The sequence below is a fragment of the Pteronotus mesoamericanus genome, unplaced genomic scaffold (genome assembly GCF_021234165.1).
Source record: "Pteronotus mesoamericanus isolate MK-2021 breed Mesoamerican mustached bat unplaced genomic scaffold, CSHL_Meso_final contig_82, whole genome shotgun sequence".
Taxonomy (NCBI): domain Eukaryota; kingdom Metazoa; phylum Chordata; class Mammalia; order Chiroptera; family Mormoopidae; genus Pteronotus; species Pteronotus mesoamericanus.
Window position 1 is genome coordinate 20413652 of NW_026555265.1, and position 24701 is coordinate 20438352.

The 24701-nt window shown below is 35.5% G+C and overlaps 1 protein-coding gene across 1 annotated transcript in view; it reads left to right on the top strand.

Annotated features, from left to right (window-relative positions):
* The window catches only part of ROBO2 (roundabout guidance receptor 2), a 581303-nt gene that overhangs the window by 548647 nt on the left and 7955 nt on the right, over window positions 1-24701 (top strand). Inside the window, exons 24-26 of the mRNA XM_054585229.1 lie at window positions 5079-5339; window positions 9449-9654; window positions 21863-22036. Of these exons, the coding sequence (XP_054441204.1) occupies window positions 5079-5339; window positions 9449-9654; window positions 21863-22036 (641 nt within the window). The remainder of the gene's footprint in view (window positions 1-5078; window positions 5340-9448; window positions 9655-21862; window positions 22037-24701) is intronic.

The following is a 24701-nucleotide window of genomic DNA, read 5'->3' on the forward strand; positions in this document are numbered from 1 at the left end:
CCACACACACCACACACATGACACACACATTATTTTGTGCCTAGATCAGCAATGTGTATATGATAATCATTTGATACAGGAAGGGATAATCAAGTATGCCAGGTAAGGCAGGGGCAACCCTACAGAAGTTGAGTTTTGAGATGAATCTTGAATTATTTATTTACAAGTAATAGCATCCAGAGTTGAGTGGTTGTTGCATGACAGGTAAAGAGTCAGAAGCAAAAAGGACAAAGAAAGTGAGAAATAAACTCTTAACATAAAGTAACCTATGTGCCAGGATAGATTGTTAACCAATGAGTACCAAAAAGAATAGTTACTAATGTTGCCACTTGCTGGGAAGATGAAAAGAAAATTTTTCTAGCCAAAGACCAAAAATAAATAAATAAATAAAATTAAAGAGGAGAAAATAAAGTAATAGCCCTTTCGTACTTTCCACTCTTCCTTGAAAACCTCACCATATTCTAGTTGAGGTTATTTGTTTTCTTTATTTTTCATTATTCTTTAAGCTTACTCCTCTATTGCAGTGCTTGTCAGAGTGCATTCTAATTGCTTGTCTGTATTGTTCCCCAATTGGTAGCTTCTGTGTGAGGTTTGTTGAGTTTGAAACATGCATAGGGAAGGCGATAATTAAAGAAAATGTCTTGAGGACAGTTCTGAAACCTTGTATGTGATATACAGGTTCTGATCTTCGGGTGTAGATGATGCATTGGAGGATGTGAGGCTATCCATAATGAATGGTATATTGTAGCAGAAAGACCAGTATCATGAAAATGATATAAGAATAAAGTAAGGCAATTACAGTGGAATGGAAAGACAGGGATAGATTTTGGAGATATACCTAGCCAAGAATAATCACAATCTTGAAAAAATTGTATCTTACATTTTATTACAATGTTTAATATTGTTTCTGAGAACTTAGATATTATCAATTTTTCCCAACCCTTTCTTGGATCTCCCCCCACTCCACTAAACTAAATATCAAAATTATCAAATCATTGTCCAAATGGAAAATATATTTAATTTTTAAGCTGTGCCACAGCAACAATAGTAAATGTTCTTTCTCATCAATATGCCTCTCTCAACTTGACAGAAATGTGTCAAATACATTCAGGGTTTTGTTTTTGTTTTTGTTTTTGTTTTTTTTGCTATAAATATAACCTATTTTAATATAATCATTGATGCTAGAAAGGATATAGTAGTAGTTCTATAGAAAACTGATGCTCTGCTTTGTACTGCATTCAGAGATTGGCAAGTTTTTGTGGGTGTTGAACTTTATTGTATTTTTATTAGTAATTTGGTATTTGTATTTGGCCTTTAACAAGTTAGTTCACATACAACATTGATTTGTTGTCATCTTTCTCATTATTCATGGGCAAGACAGGCACTATGATGCCTCACACTTCACTCACAATAAGTCAAAGAACAAAAGCTTCTCTAGAAAAGGTTGACTAAAAGGACTTCAGTTTAGCATTAGAAGCATTTTCATGGTCTTTTGGATGTTACTGTTGAAATTTCATCACTCAAATGAGATACATATTCATAAATGTAAAGAAAACTCTAAAAATAAACCTACGCTTTTCATAACATTTGTAGAGACATCTGTTTCTTTCTTGCCCTTCTTCAGAAACTGCATGAAATCTAAGTATTTGTTGTTCTAGAGATGATTAAGACAAGAATAACTCAGAGATGAACAATTAGTTATCCCCATCAAACAATATGCTCCAGGTCCCAAACTTCTTTCATCTATTCTCTTAAGTTCTTCTCCTAGTCTTCTTTTTATCTCTGCTTTCCACTTCTTGCACAAACCATTGACTGACATGAATCCATGGACTTTGCTCAGCTTTGCTTATGTTCCACGAGGGGTACAGAGTTTGCTCACTCCTGTCCTATATTATCTTTGTAGAAAAGACTTGAACAATTTATGGAAAACACCCATTCTAGTTCAGTGAAATAGCTATTGAAATACTTTTTAGTCGTGTAATATGCTGTTGTATATATTGTGGTATATCCAGAAGGTATCCAGCCATGTAATATTAAAAAAAGACATTTATTGAAGAAGATATGAGATATAAGAAACATTGTACATAAGACAATGACACCTCAGTCCCTTTCAAAGTAGACATCTTGGGACCTCACACAGTTCTCCCAATTGCCATCAGCTGCCTCATTGTATTTCCCTGAGTCTCATTGGTAGTCTGAAATCTCTTACCTTTCAAAGGTGATTTTAGTTTTGAGAAAAGCCAGGAGTCGCAGGGCACTAAATCTGGGCTGTAGTGGGCCTGAGTCACCTGAGTGATTTGATGTTTCATCAAAAAAACTAAAAACTGCATGAGACGTGATTCATGAGTGGGCGCATTGTCCTGATGAAGCTGCCAACCACCAGCTGCCCATAGCCATGGTCTTCTTAATCATCCACATAATTTCCACAAGAAATGTTCAAGCTTAGCACAAAATTTGATGCAGATTTGTTGCCCTACTCATTCAGTCATTTTGAATGTGATGGCCACACAGTACATGTTCACTGAACGGCATCTACCACCCCCACTGACTAGTACAGTGAAGTCATTATTGTTCACACACGCACAATCCAGTCCACTCTCCTTGGCTGCCAGGTTATATCCATGTTGCACAAACCATTCTCATTATATTAACAATGGCTGGTCTCTTTTCCAGACAGACCTTTTATATGTAGTCATTTAAAGTTAAATAGATAAGTTAAGAGAAGAAACCTAAACATTTTTATTAATGAAGCAGTTTATGTGTTTTCATTTTAAATCAATAAATATGCTTATCACCTACAATTTTTAAGATATTATGTCAAGTGTGGCCAAACAAGAATAATTAAATTTTATAACATTAATGTTGCTTAAATCTACTTGAGGAAAATACACTATTAAAATGTGAAAGGTTAAATACTAAAATAAATTAGACAAGAGTTAAAGAATCCAACATTAGATATGGCACAAGACAATATATAATCAATTTTCAAGTAAATGTGGAAAAATCTTGTCAGTGCAAGTTTAGAAGAGTCATATATCAATGCTGTTTGGCTTCATGAGGGAAATCTTTATAAAACTATATAGGATTTGGCTTGTAACTTGAAGGATTTTTAAGATTAAAATAGGTGAAATTGAAAGAGTATAGTTTATTTGAAATAACTCAAATTCTTTAGACTAATGCACCAGGATGGAAAAATACAAAAAGAGAAGGAAATCAAATCAATTAATTTTGAACAGGAGATTCTTGTTGAAAATCTGAAAAAAAGAAATCTGAAAAGGTAGGCCAAGACTTAGACATTTAATGGACAGAAGAGTGAAAAGCAGTAAATATTTTATTCAAAAAACTCTAATGTTTTTATAGAACAATATTTAAGTGGTGTACAGGGTTAATTAGAGCATTGGGAAAACTCAAAGCAAGAAATCCAAATGGAACAGTGGGTTACAAACATTGTACTGATCAGAATCTTTTCTTTGAATGAAATCTGTGATCTCCAACATATAAAACAGGAAAAATAGCAATGTGTTTTCTCAGGTGGGTATTTATGTAGTCAATTCAAGGGAATACAACTTTAACCAATGGTACTTCCTAGAATATAAAATGTTTTTATTTGTAACATATTAAAATGTGCTTATATATGCTAAAATAAATGATATTTCTAAAAAGATACTCCATTCAGGGGTTCTGAGACAAAGTCCTGAGTTTGTAGCACTTTAAAAATACAAGATTGTTCAGGTAGCTTTAACAAGAGAGGAAAATATAACAGCCAAAGATGATATCATTCTCTGTACAAGACCTCTCAGTAACTATCCATCACCCACAGGCAAACTTCCAAACTCCTCATCAGAGGTGATGAGGCCCTCTGCGAGCTGGCTCATCCTCCCTCACCTCTCCTGCCTCATCTTTCGCCAACCTTCTTCATTTGCCAGCTCTTGCCTCTCGAACTATTTGAATTCTCCAAATACTTTAACTTTTCTCTTTCTCCAGACCACCACATATGGTACTTAGAATGGCCTCTTTTCCATGGTCAGCATAGCCTTGCCCAACCTCAGCATTAGTTTCAGCCTCCCTGCTCTCTGATCCTGTAGTATCCGATATTGTTGATTATTTACTTAACATCCATGTGCCTCACTGGGTTAATGATTTGTGAATAAATCCTTTCACCTGACACATGATTATTGAATGAAAGGATGACAAATCCTGTTTTTTTAATAGATTTTATTTTTTAGGTTAGTAGTGAAATTGAGGCAAAAGCACAAATTTTGCATATGTTCCCTATCCCCATACATAGCCTCTGCTACTATCAACATCTCCCTCCAAAGTGCTACCTAGAAATGCTAGTGGTTTTGTGTCACAAGTAAAACTTTTAGAAATACTTTTTCTATATTCCCTAACCAGAGTCCCTAAAAACATGCTGTTTAAAAACAACAAACACTGTTTTTATTTTTAATATACATTTTTATAGGGCTGGGGTTTAAACTGCTGTTTTATGGCGTTTAGGTGTTGAAATATAGAGACACATGAGTTTCTACTCAGAAAAGTAAGAGACTTAGGAGAATTAAAGGGCTATGGAATGATTTTGTAGCACAAAGTCTTAATGATTAACATGTCATATAGAATGGAAGGTTGGCATAGTTGTAGAATAAGAGTGATTAAATTTCCCAAGCACTTTTCAGATCATCAATATCGGCATATTCTGTTGGTAGACAAGGGTGAACAAAGAAAGTAGTTAAATCTACAAGTGCTAAATTAATTGTCTTTAATTAGCATTTGGTTTTTCCACATGAGTAACTTTGTTGGGAAGTTACTGCCTTTTGTAACTGGGGGGAAACAATTAGGTAATGAGATCCTTCAAGAGGAAATTGAGATATGTAGGTAACAGATGTAATTATGATTGGAAATTAAGATAACAGCCAGGTGATTTACTATGGTACCACCAAGAACTTCAAATTAGATGGTAGTAAACTGAGGGAACAGTTCAGGTACTGTTTTACTATTGTGGTTGTTGTTTGTATCCAGTAAAATTGTGTGGATGCATGGGTATAAGTGAAAATGTGATTTTTTTTCTAATTTAATTTCAGCTATGACAGTGATAGCTGGTGCCCGCCATTACCAGTACAAACATACTTACACCAGGGCATGGAAGATGAACTGGAAGAAGACGACGATCGTGTCCCAACACCTCCTGTCCGAGGAGTGGCTTCTTCTCCTGCTATTTCCTTTGGACAGCAGTCCACAGCAACTCTTACTCCATCCCCACGGGAAGAGATGCAACCCATGCTGCAAGCTCACCTGGATGAGTTGACAAGGGCCTATCAGTTTGACATAGCAAAGCAAACATGGTAAATATCCTCATTAGGTCAGGGGGTCCTATGGTTTCAAAACATAAGTAGGGGAAATGTTCTTCATACTAAATTCACAAGAGATTCACATGGAATTATACAGTTGGGCTTAGAAATGCTTTTGTACAACTTTTCAATCATCTATATAAGGAAATTGACTAAAGAAATGTTAAGTAATTTGACCAAAGTCACATAACTAGTTAGAGTGAGTTGGAGCAAGAAGTTACATCTGCTGGGTTAAAGTACATTGGGCTACGCCAGAATTTTTCTAATTTATAGTTTAACTTCAATTAACTTATCCTTGAACTCACTTCCAATAGCATAATAAAAAAGTCCCTTTAGATTCTTTAGACTGTCTATAATTAATTCTGTATGTGGTTGTGAATATATAAATGTAAGCTTCTGCAAATCACATATGATCAGTGTCAGTTATTAAAAGAGCTTCTTTGGTCTTAATTAAAAGAGACAAAAGAATTATAATATTAATAATGGTCAATGCATTAAAAATAGAATAAATTACGAATCCCAAATTTCTTTCTTTCTAATAGATCTATAGACTTTCATAACGTATAACTGGAAACCTTCTTAGGTATCCTATGAAAATACAGCAGGAATACAAGTGGAAACAAATCTCTTATTTGCTCTCTCTTCTCCCAATTAGTAACACATAAGCCTGACTCTTGAAAATGATATCTGGATGTCATACCTTTAATTATCTTCTGTTGATTTACACCAATTGCTTGAAGTTAGAGTAAATTTTTATGAAATAGTATTTGCTTCTTTTTGATAGTTTTGGCTGCTGGGATCAGCTGATAATAAAGTGTCTTATTCACAGTGTAAATGAACTATATTTATTTTAAAAAATGCAGCTAAATATGTGCCATGGCTGCTGTGGCTCAGTTGGTTGGAGTGTCTTCCCATGCACCAAAAGGTCACAGGTTCAATTCCTGCTCAGGGCACATACCTGGGTTGTGGGTTCAGTCCCAGATGGGGTGCATATGGGAGGAAGCCAATCGATGTCTCTCTCTCTCTCTCCCTTCCTCTCTCTGTAAAGTCAATAAAGATACCCTCAGGCACGGATGAAAAATAATGAAGTAAAAAATGTATATATAAATAAAAATACAGCAAAATATGCAGAGATACTAAAACCAGAAATACCACTTAAGGTTTATTATAAACATTGATTCTTTTCTTAGAATTAGAATTTCTTGAACATTTTTCTGTTATCAGATTTTTTTAAAAAGATCAAAGACAATCTACTTTTCAAGTGTTATTCTGCATCAGATTGCTTTATGAAACACCATATTTAAGTTGAAGCCAGCTGCTTTAAAAGCCAGAAGACTTCCTTCCAGTTAACTTAATGAGCTGTGTGGTTTAGTTACTTAAAGCACAGATTCTAGCTCAGGGTTCTCGAATCTGACTGAATTTTGGAATAACCCAGACAGCCTTAAAATATGTTGACAGCATGTCTCTACACAAGATATTCTGGCGGCCTGGTGTGGAATCTGATTGGGGGCAACCAAGGCTCGGACCACTGCCACTGCCACTACTTACTTATATGATGCTGGTCAGTTTTTTCAACATGTCTGGGTTTCAGTCCGCCCTTGGTTAGATGATGTTGGTAATAGCAATTAGCTCCATTGGAAGTGAGAGGGCAGTCCCCAGCAGCATCCTCAGGTTCAAGAGTTCGCTAGAAAAGCCACACAACTCACAGAAAGCTGTTACACTCAGTTACAGTTTATTACAGTGAAAAGATACAGATGAAGGTCAGCCAAGAAAAGAGACGTATGGGACAGAGTCCAGGAAAGTTCCAAAGACGGAACTTCACTTGTCCTCTTGCAGAGGAGTCACAGAAAGCGTTACTTTTCCAGTGCCAATGTGTGACAACATGCAAGGAGTGTTACCAGCCAGGGGAGCTCACATGGACATGGTTGACCACCTGCATGGCCGACCTCCATCTCCTGCCCCTGCAGAAGGCAAGCTGATACCTTATGCCTCAAAGACCCACCATAAGGCATGTTGTTAGACTTTCTGGAGGAGCCTAAAGCCTCCCAGTAAACGACAACTTTTTTCAGACATGTTATTCTAGAGCTAAGAGATTGCTTTCAGGAGCATGGAGCAAGGCCTAACTTCTCTTTAAGCAAGGATAAGTATATTAATATACACCACAGTTTTTGTGAGAACTAAATGAGTTTGCACTTGCATAGTACTTCATAAAGAATCTAGCCCTAGTTTCGGTGTTATTACTCAGATGGGCTTGGGTTTTCACCTGAATTGTTCACTGCTGGTTTTTTCTACTCTTAAAAGACTGCCCACTTAGTGAGTTCTCCGTAAACATTTGCTAAATGAGTGAACAAATGAGTTCATCTCCATCTGTTCCAGAAGCCCACAGAGCAGGCTGTGCACCTTGTCTCAGTACATTTCCCGTCAGCCCACAGTCCTCCAGAATGTCATTGCTGACTCCCCATGCAGGGAATGTGAGACACCGTGTGCTCACACAGGACCTTGCCCTTCTAGAAAGGCAGCACCTCTCCCTCTGGGCTGCACAGCAATATCACATGAGAAACATTTACAAAAAAACAACTCCCACAACTCCCAGGCTTCCACTCCAGGGATTCTGTTCCTATGGAACCCTGAAGTGCACAGCACGGTGCCTAGGAGATATTTATAAATGTTCTGTGCTCTTTCTGTATTCCAGTGTGTCCCCTAATTCTGCCAAATGCAGGGAGTACATTTTCCACTGCTTAATGTATCTCCGTTCCATCAAGGTGTCAGCAGTGATGTAGGACTAGAACGCAGGTCTGTTTGTCCTTCCCAGAAGTAAAGTGCCCCAGTTAGAGGAAATGGATCATGTATATAAATATCACTTTATATTCTCTTGCTCATCCGTGGGCTCACTACATAATAGATTCACAAACAGAATTCAAGGCAACGCTTACAGCAAAGTATAGTCATCGACACTCAAGACTTTTTGTAGAAGTAGTTAGGAAACTTCATGACTTTTCAAAGAATGAACTGTGATGAATGCAAAATAATAACATAAGACCTCAAATTCCTGATCTGTTAAATTAGAGATGTGGGCCTGATGATACAGAGGTCAAAATGCATAGCACTTGTTTTGTATCTCCTTAAACAGCAGAAGCCTTTTTAATACTTTGTATCTGAGCAAAAAAAAAAAAAAAAAAAAAGTCAAAGCATGTGATATATTCTCTCTTTAATGACAGTAACAAATGCAGTGTGTTTTCCTTTAGCATTCTATGGTTTGGAAGAAACTCTTACATATGCACAAAATGAACCAACTGGAACCCAATATCCAGCTCTACATTTTACTAACCATGTGATTTGAAACAAGTCATTTAAATTGAACTTCACTTTAAAAATTGTAAAAGAGTTTCATTTACTTCACAAGTATGAGATGAAAGTTATTCATTCATCATGTTCTAAAGTCAGAAGTCTGACATGAATCTTTTCTGCCTTTCCGTGTTTAAGACTTTGGTGGGTGAGACAGACAAACACAAATAAGTACCTAAAACACAAATCCACAATGATTCAAAGTGAAAACAACTATCAGCTTGATTAGTCCCTGGTGCAGGAAGACAGTCTTGTAAGGCAGGGAATACGCTCGTGGTTGAGGGCACAGGGATTGGTATTAGGCCTTTATGTGACACCTTTTATTCATAAGGCCCAGCAGGTCACACAGGTCACACAGGTTGAATAGAAACTTGACACTAAATAAGGAACAAAATTATTATATTCTTTTTGGACAAAAAAAAGCTGTCAGCTTTAAAGAGTTGTTTGTGACAAATACTCCTGTTCTCCTTTGGAAGATTTATTTATACAAAATAGTGCTGGATCTGTATTCTTTTTCTCTGTGTATCATCCCATAAATACCAACTGAAGAGTGTGATAGTCTATATTGTTGTTGCTTTGGCAATCATGCACACATAGCCCATTGCCTTGGCTGAAATGTAAGAAATGACTGTGAGCTCCAAAATTAGTCAGTGGAAAACAAGAAGAGAAAATTAGTTACCAATGCATGCTGTTTAATTCAAATTATAATTTCATGGAATGCTGACAAAGTTTGTTTTTTTTTTCCATTTAAATTCTAGGCACATTCAAAATAATAATCAACCTCCACAGCCCCCAGTTCCACCATTAGGTTACATGTCCGGAGCCTTGATTTCTGACTTGGAAACAGATGTTCCAGATGATGATGCTGATGATGAAGAAGAGGCTTTAGAAATCCCCAGACCCCTAAAAGTGCTAGAACAGACACCCGGATCCAGTATGGACAACCTAGACAGCTCTGTGACAGGTAACAGGACTATTTCCATAGCAATATAACTGACCTGTTTGTAACATTAAAATGCATCGGAAATCAAATACTTTCTTATGTAAGATTTATTCCACTCCATCTATTTCTGTAACATTTTAAATAGGTTAATATTAAACACAAAATTCAAAAAGGATTTGGAAATACTTTTGCTGCAAAAATGATAAGAAAATTCATGAATTTTAAAGAGCTTTAAAGACATGAAAGAAAACTCAATTATATCCAGGGCTTTCATGAAAAGTTCACTCTACTGGGGGAACCAAGTCTATTATATAAAAACCTTGACTTTTAGAAATGATATATTTTGTATAACAGGAATAAGATACAGAGTGAAATGTAATCTTAATATGCTTCTTGATATTTCTCTTGGTAAAATCATTCATTGATGAAAATAAGCCAGTCTTCAGAATAAGTATTTCTAAGGTTCCGTAAGTGTTATATGTAGAGTGGAGAAAGTGTATAGAGAGATAAACCACACATTTATGCATTTTATATTGTTGGATCCAAGAAAAATATGTATGCTTCTCTCCCAAGAAATATATTTTTGCTGTTTACTCCTCTGTCTTCCTCTTACCTCATTTGCCAAATGAAAGGCCTCGGTTGGTACTCTAGTAGGATGATCTCAGCACTGCAACCTATTTCCAAGGACTTAAATGTATCAAATTTTGTTGGAAAAATTTATATCCTAATATATACACAATTAATATGGAAAAAAGTAAAAATTCAGTCTCTTTATTTAAGGAGGCATCCACTCTTTGGCATACATACACACACAAACGTGCCTGTTACATGACTGTAAAGACATAAGTGCTAAAAATGTTAAGTTTGCCTTTGCATGTGTAATGCAGGAGGTCAAGCTCGGGGGGGTGTCTCGACTGCTCTTTCTGATAAGCAGAAAAACCCACAAGGAGGACTAGGTGGAATAGACACTGCCATTATTACTCACATTACAGGGAGCTCCGAGGACAGCATGTCAGCAAGCAGGGTCCCACCTCCCTCAGTCGGAGACGTGTTTTAAGGGGTCCCAGACAAAGCAGGCATGTGTCCTGCACGTGACTACCTCAGTGTAAAGAAAAGCTCAAGAAGCAGTCACGGAACAGGTAGCCACTCCCAAAAGGAGATAAGGAGGAAGTTACCATCTATTTCCAAAACAACACATCTTCCTTCTGGCCAGGGCTGTCTGCCAGCCTTCTGTCACAGGTGGTAGAAGGAGCTGTGCCCTGAGCTACCCCACATGTGTCGTTCTCAGAAAGCCACTCATTTCTGTCTTTACCTTGACGATGTCCTTTATAGGAGGCATTGTATGACAGTCCCATTTCATTCATTTTTGCATCAACAACTTCCCAATTTGCACAGATTTGCATTGTGTTCAAGTTCAAAAAACATTGATAGAAACTGCTTTCTGACAGTGATAGAGAAGCATGAGTGCCTGTATTTTCCCTCTGCATCCCTTCCTGAACTATAAAATGTGTGATGTATGAGCCCACTTTTCAGTTTTTCTTCTTACCTGGAGGGCTGTCTGCTTGCCAGGCTAATTAAGATTTAAGAACTGCTTATATACTGCTATGATTTGAAATCCAGATCTAACTAAAGGTGGAAGAGCAAAAGTTTACATCTTTGAATGTCGAGAGCAAATTTATTAGTACTCTATAATGTTAAGCCGTTTTGCCTGAATTTCTAGCACGATCTCCTTCAGGGTAAAATTCTGCATATTTTTGCATATCTCACTAATGATACTGAACTCCTTTCCATTAGAAATGCAGTAGAAAATTGCAACAGTAGTACAAAAAAAGTCAGCTGTAGCCTATGTAGTTATTTTATTAAAATTATCATTTGAAAGGTGAAAAATATATCTATGAATCAGGTGAATGACATTTTTACTTTCACATGCTCACCTGTTAGTAACGTTAGGCTGTCTAATGTGACTGCAGTTAAAACAATTTACATTTCTTCTTGTAGCTAGCATCTTGTTCATTCCAAATGAAGCTTTTATTGCTAAGAAAAGTCTGTTTTACTACTTAATTCACTGCTTAATTACTGTCATATATAAAAACTTCTAGGTGTTTAGGTGTGTATTCCATGATGAATTTGTTCTATGAATAATACATCTCTATTAAAGTTGCAATTTACACAAAACTAGCCAAATAGAAACTCTCCCTCCCTCCCTCCCTTCCTTCCTTTCTCTCTTTTTCTTCCTTCCTTCCTTCCTTTCTTCCTTTCTCTCTCTTACTCTCTCTCTGGCTCCACAATGATTTTTTTGTGAAAGATGTGATCAAAGATTTCATTTGCCTTCTCAGACACTAGTGTAATGTAAGTTAAAAATAGAAGTAAATATATTTTCTCCAAAAAAGTATGTGTGTAAAGAGTGTAAGTGTGTATAGATGCATGTGTATAAAGATAGGGTTGGTGACGATATGTAAAGTGAGTGTGTGCTAGTGCATGTAGATGTGTTTAAGTGTAAATAGAGTTGTGAGTATGTTAGAGTGTGTGTGTGGGCATAAATGTACATGCACATGGTGATGGCCCTAAGGTAAATGTATGTAAGGGCCAAATGTTATAGAAATCAACAATCAAAATGCTAGTGAACATTGTTCTAATGCGTTTATGTTTTCTTCAGACACTTAAGGCTAGTTTAATGGTGTTGAGGTGGGTACTATTTCTACCAGTATTTTTGTGTTTTTAAGATGGTAAGTACCCACAGAGAGGATTCTGATCCTACCATAAATTACTCTGAATTGTAAATTTGTGTGGTATGAATACATAAATTAGTCATTACTTTTACCTGAATTCTCTGAGATTTTCATTTTTATGAAACTAATGACCATTTTTATGAAATAGAACTAACAGTGATGTTCCATTCCCTAAAACTCTAAAGCTGACCAGAATGACATTCCAGTTATAACACAGAGATGGGCCACTAATCCTGTACATAAAATTATTCAGTATTTTGCTTGGATATGTAAAATTCCAATGGCTGCTCTGTTAAGGAATATCAGCAGGTAACCAAGTATAGAGCCCATATTTGTAAAGAAGTGAGTATATTAGTTCCAAATATTTTCATCAGACTAAAAAAATTCTGGGGACATCTTAAATTTTGACATAATCGTTCATGAATGGAAAAGGCAAAGAAAAAGAAGAAAATATCAGTAGTTCCGTATCTCATGAACTCTGTATCTTAGTCTGCACAGGCTATTATAACACAATACCATAAATTGGGTGGTTTAAACAATAAACATTTATTTCTCACAGTTGGAGACAGGAAAATGAAAGATCCAAGTGATGGTAGATGAGGCTCCTAGTGAGGACTCTCATGCTGATTTGCAGACAGCTACCTTCTCTGTATTCCTCACTTGGCAGCCAGAGTGAGAGCAAGGTCTCTGGTCCTTTTTCGTAAGGTAACTAATCCCATCAAGATCACCTCACACTCGTGACTTCATCTAAACCTAATTGCTTCCAAAGGCCCCTCCTCCAAGTTCCATAACATTAAGCGTTAGGGCTTGAATATATGAATTTTAAGGGGATTCTGACATTCAGTCTATAAAACTCAGCAATGGAAAATGTATTTGCAAAACTATTATCTTATTTATTAATTCCCACAACAAACACCTATTGAATGCCTAAATCTTTCAACCACTTAGCTAAGAATTTAGATTTAATAATAACAACAATAATAATTTTAACTTGCACATATATAATCCTTAGTAAGAGCAAGACACTCTTCCAAACAGTGACCTGTTTCTTTGTGTGTGCCTTAGTGAGCTCAGAATATTTCTTGCATTTTTAAAAAGTTATATGAAAACATGAAACAATAAAAAGCAAAGATCCTCGTATGATGGAGAAAGCAAAGCCTAAAATATTTGGTATCTGGTACTTTATCTAAAAAGTTTGCTGATCCCGCTTCTAAAAGTTTTAATATGTATTAACTCAATTGATCATCAAAATTCTCTATTCTTTTTCTATTCTCTATTTTTCTTTAATTTTCAGAATTGATAAACTTTTTATGTATTTTTAATTAAATTGATTGGAGTTACAGTGGTTAATCACATGTTTCAAGTACAATTCTATAACACGTCATCTGTACCTTGTATTGTGTCTTCACTGCCCAAAGTCTAGTCTTGTCCACCACCATTCACCCCCCTTCACCCTCTCCTACCTGCTGCCACCCTCTTCCCTCTCTATTATTTTTATAGACAAGGAATTGAGTCACAGGGGGGTTTAAAGCCCTTTTCAAAGTCACACACTTGATAAGTGGTAGAACTTTCTAAATCAATCAGTCTTACTCTAAAGACGAGTTATCATAACCCCTGCTCTGGAAATGTCCAACTTTTTCTAATGCCTGGATGTGGCATATTTAAGAGGAAAATGATTTTCCAGCCTATTGCTTAACATGTGGCGCATGCTCTCTCGTTCTCTCTCTCTCTTTCTCTCTTTCTCTCCATTCCTCCTTCACCTCTTCATATATGAATAAATGCAACATACAATTTTAGCTCTGAATACATTAATTCCTACCCCTATACACCTAACCAATATCAAAAATAATAATTTTTAGAAAACCTTTCATTTATTTTTCTCATATTTAGTTCTATATTCAATTATAGTAACTCATTCCAACAAAATTCAACTCAGCAATTTTTAAAGGAAATCTCATTTTTATAATTTTATTATAATTTATACTTATAATTTAAACCTATTTGCTTGTTTTTTAAAAAGGTATAAAAATTTGTTGATCACAGCACATCACACTGGGTTTTTGGCTAGAAAGTGAACACACAGGATTGTTTCAGCCTTGTAATATTTCTTCCTAAATGCCAAACCCACATTTTGGTTAACAGGATGGGGAAGCCTTCAATACTTCTTTCTATAACTTTTACGGTGGGAGTCAAGTGTAAGTATTTCCTGAAGTTAATGACTCCACCACGGGGGAAAAAAAAACAAAAAAAAACCAGAAGGCAACAGGGGAGAAGGCAGAAGGAAAATGTCCTAAACACGGAGCCAAGATTTAAACTGCCTCAGTGATCTCAAAAAGTAAGGCTGAGAGTGAGTGCTGGGAAGTGAAACAAAAACAAAAAAAAGTTTCCTTGACTGCTGGACCCCACATAAATACCACAGCTGAAAAGAAATCGGGACTCTTTTTCTTTCTGTATTTTATGCCTTTTGAGGTTTTTACTTGAACTCCCAACCAGATCATTTTGAATCACTAAAACCTGGCAGCCTCACCAGCCTCCTGGACCACACAGCTTTTAGAAAATTGGCCACTTAAAAGTGTGACCTGACTCCTTGTTTCTGTTGCAAAATATTTAAGGAAAATATTTCAGTCGTCGGGAAATTTTCGAAATATTGCTTAAGATAATGAAGTCATTTTCTTGGACTACCTCAACGGGTCTGATGTATTTAAAATACATCTTTATAAGAAACTAAATATGAACTTCAAAATGTAACAGGTGAAAGGAGGATATCATGTAATCAATTTTTAGGTGAGTGGAACAAGCTCACAGGTGTGAACTGTCCCAAGGAAGAACCTTTGTAATTACTTATGTTACTTTCCATATATATATATATATTTCATGTATCTTTTTCTATGAGGAACAAGGCAAAGTTGTTGCATATTCAATATTTTGGGGTGGCATAGGAACTTCTAAAGATTAGATATGTTTTTTTACGTCTAAGTAGAGGTCAATATATAGATTGATTTGTCCAAAGACACTTAGAGCTGAAGATTTTATTTGACAGATTGCACTGAATAGGAAGATTTTCTGGATTAAATGTTGGCTGAAAATAAAATGGGGTATAGCCAGTTTTTGTATCTCATAAAACGGTAATGCAACAATTAGCAGGGTAATATTATAAAGCACAGACTTTACTCTAGCTTAATGGATCTAAGGATAAGCATTTATCAGCAAGGAAGGATTTAGCATAAAATGACATGTAAATGAATTGATGACCGATCATAAATTAATTTTAGTGCTAAAGATATAATAGAGACACAGCAAGATGCCACTTTATCATGGAATTTTACTGCTCAGTAACATTTAAGCAACAACTTAATATCCTGTATGCAGTTCTTCTTTAACAATTTGAATAAATTTGAGGGCTATTTTTGCCTTTCAGCAATTTTAAACCTGAGAAATTTGGAAAGATTGAAAATGTAAACACAAATAAATTTGGCTATGTGGCATAAATTTATTTTTTATTAAATGTTTAAATATGTGTTGATTATGTTTGGGGAGAGAACATGTCAAGTTTGTATGGATTGCTTGTAATTTGTAAACACTCTTTATCTGAGCTGTTTTACCTAGCGTAATTTTAAAATTTATGTTTACATTAACATTTATAAAAGAAAACCAATTATTACAAGAAACGCTTACCATGTAGTTCATGAACCAATCTTTTCCAATAGTCTGTGTGTGTGCGCGCGCATGCACACACGCACTAGTTATATGAATCTGAAGAACATTCTTGATGTTTAAATGTACAGAATGAGAAAGGATGGTAGTTGCAGTGAGGTGAAATCGCCCACCATGGCCAAATCTCTGTGGTGCTTATCTCTTCAACCCTGAATCGTCTGCTTAGTTTCTCAGCGCTTGCAGAGAGTAGGAAGGAGAAAATAGCTGGTGTTCTTTCTGTATTCACAAGCCCTGTCTTCCACGCTACTCGCTTTTCCTAGGGAAGGGAAACAAATGTCAGAGAAAACTTCACGAATGACTGCAATTCTGAGGCTATGGCAAGGCATGTTAACTGAACAGTCAAGGACACAAAGGCAGGAAAGTAGCGGCTTTGTTTAGGGCTTGGCAAATTCTTATGTGGAAGTCTTCACACAGAGGGGACTCACTACCACAGGGGGATGAACAGGTCATTTTTGAAAAAGTCAGGCTAAGCTTTCTCTACGATGTCTCACAGGGGGCCCCCTCTGTAGTGACACTGCTGTGGTGTCAGATTTTTCCTAAGTCTTACTGGTTCAAAGACTGAATATGTCAAAATGCTAAATCTTCAGGAGAGAGCCACACACCAAGCCGATGTGAACAGACAAAAAAGTAAATTTAAAAAAAGGACCCAACTGTTTCTTGGTTATAGTTGAGAAAGGAGAATTTTTTAAAAGAGGGGAGGGGCATTGTACATTAATATGGGTGAGTGTGGAGCAAGAAGTCAAAAGAAAAAGCAAGCTGGCACTTAATGTAACATCATTGTCTTAATCGAAATAAGATGTTGATAAATATGAATATTTAACTTATCAAAACATAGTCAAGATAGATATATATATAGAAATTAATATATTAGTTCCTCCTTTTGAGTAATTACATCACTGCTTTCTCCATTGTCCAATAATTGTTCAGAGTTGACTAATATTATATTTCTTACTTAATGTTTTCTAGGAGTTCTTATAAGCACATTCTTTGTGTAACTAATAGAAGGTGATTGCTAGGAAATTATACATGGAATAGAATCACATATAGAATTTATAACGAATAATGAAATATTGATGACATTTAATTTAATATGCCCAATGTTTATTGAAATTTCTACTATGCAGTATTCCTGTACAAGAGATATAAAAATAAATAAGAGATAATTCCTGACCTCCAGAGTGTCATTGTCTAGTGGAAGGGTGTGTGTGTGTGTGTGTGTGCGTGTGTGTGTATAACAAACTATAGTTTGTAGAGACCTAATATGCTACTGTATGAATACTGTTTGAAAAACACAGGAAGCAGAGAAATCAGTTCCCTTTAGATAGAGTTGAAGGTGAGGTGGAATCAAGGTGATATAAGAGATTATGTGGACTTTAAAGTTTGGCAGTGGTTAATAGAGTTAGTAACAATCCAGAAGTGTGTAAGTAATTTTATATAGGTGAGGCAGCAGGACAACACAGGCTGTAGAGAAAGTTGGGTGGGAAAGGCAGGGTGGGCCAGAATCCAAAGGATCACAAATAGGTCATTTGGTGTTTGGGTGTGGCACTGGCAAACTAGATAAGCCTTTGAATAGAGGAACACACAAGTGATAAACGTTTCAGAAAATTAATTCAGATAACAATGAGAAAGAGGGACTAGAAGGAAGTCAGTTGGCAATGTAATTGAAGATGAAGAAAAGGAGATAAATGCTTGTTTGGAGAGTGAACTTCAAGTGGCTGACACAGATGTATTTGCAGATGTTCAGTAGACATTTAGAAGTACAGAAAATCATTCATAGGAGGGACCTGGACCGAGCTTTCACAGGTTTCAAAACTATCCTCCGTTCTAGGATTTCAAATTCTCTTGTGATCACTGACTGAATCACTTTGATTTTTTTTCTTATCCACTGTAACATTATTATATTGCAAAGCCTATTGCATCATTTCTCCTTTCATTTTGGGCTGTTGGTCCTTGACTTGTGATTATTAACTTAGAAATTGTTCTCTCAGAGGAGGCTCAGTTGCTGGTGTTATCTTGGCTTCCTTTCAGTGGCCTGTGTCAAGGGAATTTGTTTTGAAAGTAAAAAGTGTATCTCTGTGCTTTTGGCAAATAGAATCAAAACTCTATCTTTTTCTGCTACACTTAACACCCTTTTAACTTCTCAGACCCTCCTAACCCCTCCGGTTTCTGTTTTCTCTCTCTTGAAAGTGCATGGGCCCGTGTTATTGTATCCTGGCCCCTTGACTGAAAGTGCAAATAGTTGATCATGGCAACATTCCTAACTATCCTTTTGTCTCTTAAATATTGGAGAAAAACAGAAAAATCTATGGCACTTAACTTTAATCTCTTCCATTTAAATATGTATTTAGTTTACTTAGAAAGTTTAAGGTAGCTTTTTATAAATACTTTATCGCTTGTCTTTTTAAAAAAATTTAAAATTAGCAACATTTGGTACTTTATTGTGTTGTAAATTAGTGGTATATCAACATAAATAAGTATTGTAATATTAATTATATTATGTAATAGAGTTGGGTCTCAGGGTGCTTAGACTAGGAAAATATATAAAATTATAAAACATGATGAAAAATTAAGAATAAGAGTTATTTCTCAGTATCTTCATATTTTGCAGCTCTTTACACATAAAGCTGTATTTTGTCCCCTAGAATCATGTTCCATTTTGCAGACAAATCCATATTAATGCCACTGATATTTTTCATAGTGGTTAACTTTCTAAAATAAAGATTAGTATTAAAGAGAAAACTGGAGTTAATTAAAAAACAAATGAAGCATGCTGAGCTTTAAAATTATTAGAACTTTTCAAAGATACATTTTTCTTATGTTCTAAGTCTATTTACTGTGTTCTTATGCATTTTTTGTTTATGAATGCTATTTCCTGCATAATTAAATTTTTACTTTAAAATCTTAAAATAATTCTAGGCTTTTTACAGTGTACATGTGTAGATTTCATGCAAATTATCATTAAAGTTTGCAATAAATTCAAAATACATTCCCACTGTTTCTTCAACTGAGTTCTTGATACATTTACTTTAAATACACTAAAAGTGTTCTTCTCTGAACTGTAAACTTAAAATATACATAGCAATTCTGTTTTGGAAAATGATCATGAAAAAGTTTTAACTATGTAAGACTGGAACCAATGTGGAACATATTTTGTTCATGCATTGCAAACAGATACAGGTTAAATGAGCTTCATTCTCCTACGATAGGAATGTTTAAAACATGGATGATGCTTGTCTGTGGCTAACGAAGTCATAACGAAGTCAAGGAAGACTGAGGAGTTGAGGCAGTCTACTTGTTTGTTAGCATAGTGTGTACAAACACGTGAGCTCTCCAGTATCTACAACTCACTAGACAACTACATTTGTTTTTAGGTTCAATGGTAAATGGATGGGGCTCTGCATCTGATGAGGATCGTAACTTTGCTAGTCGTAGATCTAGTGTAGGTAGCTCCTCAGATGGCTCCATCTTTGCCAGCGGCAGTTTTGCACAAGCACTGGTGGCAGCAGCAGATAAGGCTGGTTTTAGGCTGGAAGGAACCAGACTTACGAGAACAGGTTGGTAGACGCCGAGTCAACACTCTTTGCATGAGAGTCTTGTCCTGTGGACATTGAGCTATTTCTCTCCTGTCCTCTCCTCAGTGAGTCTGACTGAAGGGATTTCTTTAGTATGCATGAACGCGGTTTGGATGCTCATTACCCAAACTCTCTTCTAATGCTAATTTTGCAGAGCCAGGAATGGGCTCCTACTCAACACTTTCCAGCCTTTATTTTCCTTTTCCTTCACAGTTCTGCTGATTAATTGTAATATGCTTCCTTTTTATATTCCAGCAAAGCTGCAACTAAGATTGCCATTAAATTTTCAATAACTCACACTTTGCAAAATTCTCACAGAATCAATAATGTACCCAGTGATTAAAATTACTCAGCTTTTATCTCCATTACTTTCCTTTGCCCCATTTCTTTCTGCAAATGCATTTTCTGGGAAGGCTTTCTCAGCATGGGGTGAATGGGTCTGAGGCTGTCAGTCTAACAATTCAAATGGCTGATGGTATTATTAGTTATTGGCTGCTAAAATTTTAATCCAATAATTTATTATTTATTTTAAAGGATGCTAATAAAAGATACACCAACTGCATTTGCAAGTTGGAAAAAAATGATGACTACATGTGGATTGCTCTTCAGCATAATCTAAATTTTGGCTTCTGAGGATAATAAGTAATAATATATATAAGACCAATTGTGCAATTTTGCATATATCTGATCATTCCTCCAAATGAGTGTGGGACTTACTCTAGTAATAGATCTGTAATTTGTCATCATTTGTTTTACTGAAACAAGATAACTTTGGCAAGATGTGTGTTACTGTATGACTGTATACTTCTTAAATGCATATATAATAAGTTTCTAAAATAGGAATTAAGCTAAGCTACCTTACAAAAAAAACTAATGTTCTAAATCCATTTTGTGAAATCTTGATAGGACTCAAATAATAAAGTAAAGAAAAACAATTTTGACCCTTCACTAAACTCTCAGGTCATAAAAAAGAGTCTTAGAATTTTTTTGAAATATATCATCAATATTTTCTTTGAGTATGCATTAGGTATCTTCAAATGAAATGAAAAGGTTTTCCAAGCATTGCAGAGGTTTATTTTTTATATAGCATCCAGACTAAAATATGTTGTAATATAATGGTTATTTGAATTTTCTTGCTTTATAAAGCATTAAGTCAGAAACTTTATGTTGCCTGAGTGTTTTTGTGGCATAGCTATAAACAGAGCAGTGAGAAAGTACAAGGAAACTAATAAATTAGAAAGCATAAGTGCATTTCTTGCATGTATGCTAATAGCTAATAAAACATTAAGCAGTATTATGTCACACTGACTTAAGAAAATATAACTACATACAATAATTTTGTATGAAATGAAAACATGCACAAGAGAATATATACATGCACATAAAGCAACCCTCTTGTACCGTAATAAATATGATATTGAAATTAAAAGATGTTGAGAATTTATTAGTTAACCTTTTTTCCCAGAATAAATTTCCCTGCACATGTACACTAAGCCACAAGATGAGAACATAGGACATTTCATTTTTCAATGAGGATTTAGTAGTCTGCTCAGATACAATATTATTTATCAGAAAATGCCTATTGCACTCTGGACATACAAGGTAGTTTGAACCTGCTGTCTGTCCTATGCTATGCACTAATGTTATTGAGTTTATGCTAAAAGAGGTATTCATAGTGTATTGTTTGTGGGTGGTAAGGTCAGTTTGATATATGTGTCTGAGCAGACCTTTCAGGTAAAAATCAAATGTAATTACTACAGGACATTTTGCTGTACAAAAAAGAGAGTTTGTGGAACTCCAAAGGTGAAATTTGATTAAACAAATAAGATAGTATGTAATTTATTTCAGAAATAGCTTCTTTAATTTTAAGATGTAAATGCTGCATCAATTTGCAAATACCTACGAAACTATTACTAGTATTATCAAGGTAAAAATAAAAATATAATTACATAGTATCAAGTTTTTGGTTGGGGGATTTGCTTTATATTCATTTTTGTTAATTTTCAGTGGGTAGTGTATTGGTTACCAAAAATTGGGCAAGATAAATACAGCAGGAATATAATTTTCTATGGCAATGCACCAATATTTGGTATTTTCAAATGGCATCTCTAGGCAGGTTTACAGGTCAGTAAGAACAGAGATATAAGACAGACAGAATCAGTGTCTTAAAATAACATTCTGTATGCCCCACTCCCCCCTCCCTTTTTTTTTTAGGCAAAGCCTTTACCTCCTCTCAAAGACCTCGACCAACTAGCCCATTTTCTACTGACAGTAACACCAGTGCAGCCCTGAGTCAAAGTCAGAGGCCTAGGCCGACTAAAAAACACAAGGGAGGGCGAATGGACCAACAACCAGCATTGCCTCATCGAAGGGAAGGCATTTCAGATGGTAGGTTTGATTCCTTCTGTCTTGTCTCCTCACTGAAGAAATACTCTGTGCCATCATTGATTTAGGCTAAAGTAGCTATGCTGGATTAGGCATTCCCTCCTCATATAACAAGGCAGAAAACTTGGCAATATGGTCTTAAGTAAAACATCCTCTTCTTTAACAGTCTGGAACTATGTCTATATTACCAAGCCCAAAGAAGATGTCATACCACTTTTCAAAGTTGATTTTTCTGCCTTTCTGGCATTATCCCCCATAAGATTAAGGGAAAAAAAATAATAAGTAGCATATGCACTTACTAAGTTGTTGGAACATTTCCTATATTAAATTACACTATCTTAGATGCTATTTCACTTCTTAAAAGGACTATGATTTGCTATTTGGTTGATTTTTAATTTTGTGAATTTTAGGGCCAAAAGCATGCTATACAGATCATCTAGTTGATGGATCAGCAAACTTCTTCTGCAAAGTCCAGATAATAAATACTTTTGGCTTTAGTGGGCCATACAAGTCATCTGTTACAGCTATTCAATACTACCATTGATCCACCAGTGCAGCTATAGAGGAAAGTTAATGAATGGGTGTGGCTGATTTCCAATAAAACTTTATTGACAAAACAAGCAGCTGCTGAGTTTGTCCAAGGGTTCAGTTTGTTGAGCCACTTCAACCCTTTTATTTATGCGTAGTATCCATCTTTGAGTATTTGCTTAACCACTGCTAGTTTTAAGAAACACGAAACACAGTAGAAAATTCCCTTCTTCTATAATGAGTAATTCATGAGCTCTAAAATGCAGGAATTATTTCCCGTATATTCAACTTAATTCTCGTATATTTAAATATAGAAATAAAAAAATATTTATTCTGGTTTTACTCTGAGGAATATAAGATATATTACGCCTAATGTAACATTGGACCCAAAGGTAAATTTCTTCCCCCTTCTCAACACTATTCCCTACAAGCACACAAACTTTATCTTGAAATAGGTTTACTAAATATCAAAGGGATGATTCTAGCTATATACCAGAGATTCTGACTTTATTTTTCTAGGGTGAAAAGCAGTATAGGTAGTTTTAAAGCTCCGCAGGTGAATCTAATGTGAAGTAGGCTTTGAGAAGCTATGACCAAGTCCTTAGCATTCATCTCAGTCTCTTAGACTTATCATTATAGGGCAGAATGAAGCTTAGTTGGAAAAGTAGTATTTGTTCTTTATTAGTTTTGCTGGGAGGAGGGGTGTCTGGCAGCTTTTTGTGTGCTATTATCATCTTATAATGGTGAGATTTTAAAGCCAAACGTAACTAACTGTTTTAAGAGCCTTCAGGTTTATTTATCTCTCCTGTTTACTTTGATTTCATTGGGAAATATTTCTATGGGATATGGAGGTAAGGGTACAATTGAGATTTGATTCTCTATAAATGGATACCCTGTGGTGAGGGAAAACGCTCGCCACTGCCTTTCTGCCTCAGATGTTCTGAGATGAGTGCTTAAAGCAGTCTATAGTGTTGATCTTATTCTCTCTGAGTAAGAAGGACTACTCGCACTGATATGCTAATTACAAATCTCAGAATTTATATAATTTTCCTGCTATGAATATCAGCAAGTGGCATATATCACTTCCCTTGTTTCTTTGGAAGAACTCTGTTGCATGACGGGGAAGAGAAAAATTCCAGGTATATGTTTTTCTGTGGCGTTTTTTTTTCAAATTGCTTGAAAGTCATTTCCAGAATATGTGGAAGACATAAGACATAAATCAAAAAATTAGAAACTCTCTTCTCTTCCTAAAACACTTGTCTTGCAAGCTTTTTTAGACTGCTTGGTTAAAGCAAACTATCTCCTAGTCAAAGCATGATCAATATGTTGCTTAGCTTTCTAAAACAAGTAGTTTCTTAATTTTTCAAATTTGCCAGCATTCCAAAAAGGGGTTATGGATTACGTTTTCTGAATGAATGCTTTTTAGAAGTACTATTGCAAAGGAAATGTTGGCTCATATGTATTCCTGAGTGTTTGACCCAGAGACAGTTTAGATATGATACAAGGACATCTATTTTGCATGGCACTCCACAGATTATCCTTAAGGTTATTGGTGTTTTTTGGCAAATAAATATGTAATAGTATTTATATGCCATAAATCTATGTATCAGTAATTATTTTATAATATTTGTATCTAAAACTGAACTGTTCTTTTTTTAGAAGGTTACTGTTTCACACTTAGCATATAGACATTTTAAACTAAAATATTTGCATTACTTACAATAATGTTTTATAAGTATAATCATCAGACTAATTATTTCTAACTGCTATACCAAACAACTTCTGTCCCTCGGTGGCTTAACACAATAAGTTTGTTTCTCACAGACAATTAGATTATAAAGGTTATGTGACTCTCCTCTAAATAGTAATGTAAGGATGTATACCTTTTCAGTGTTGGGATATCATTGTTTTCAAGATGGGACATTTATGGCTTCTGAGTAAAGAGAAGATAGAACACGGGTTATTCACTTGGAAGGCTCTATGGCCAGGCCAGCATAGCACATACCATTTCTCTTATTTCTTTGACAAGAACTTTGTCACATGTCAGCAAATTAACTATTGGAGTGAAAAGTAATCTTTCTGTGTGTTCACTAAGAGGAACTGAAAATGGTGGGAAATGTCAGTCTCTGTTCCAAAGACT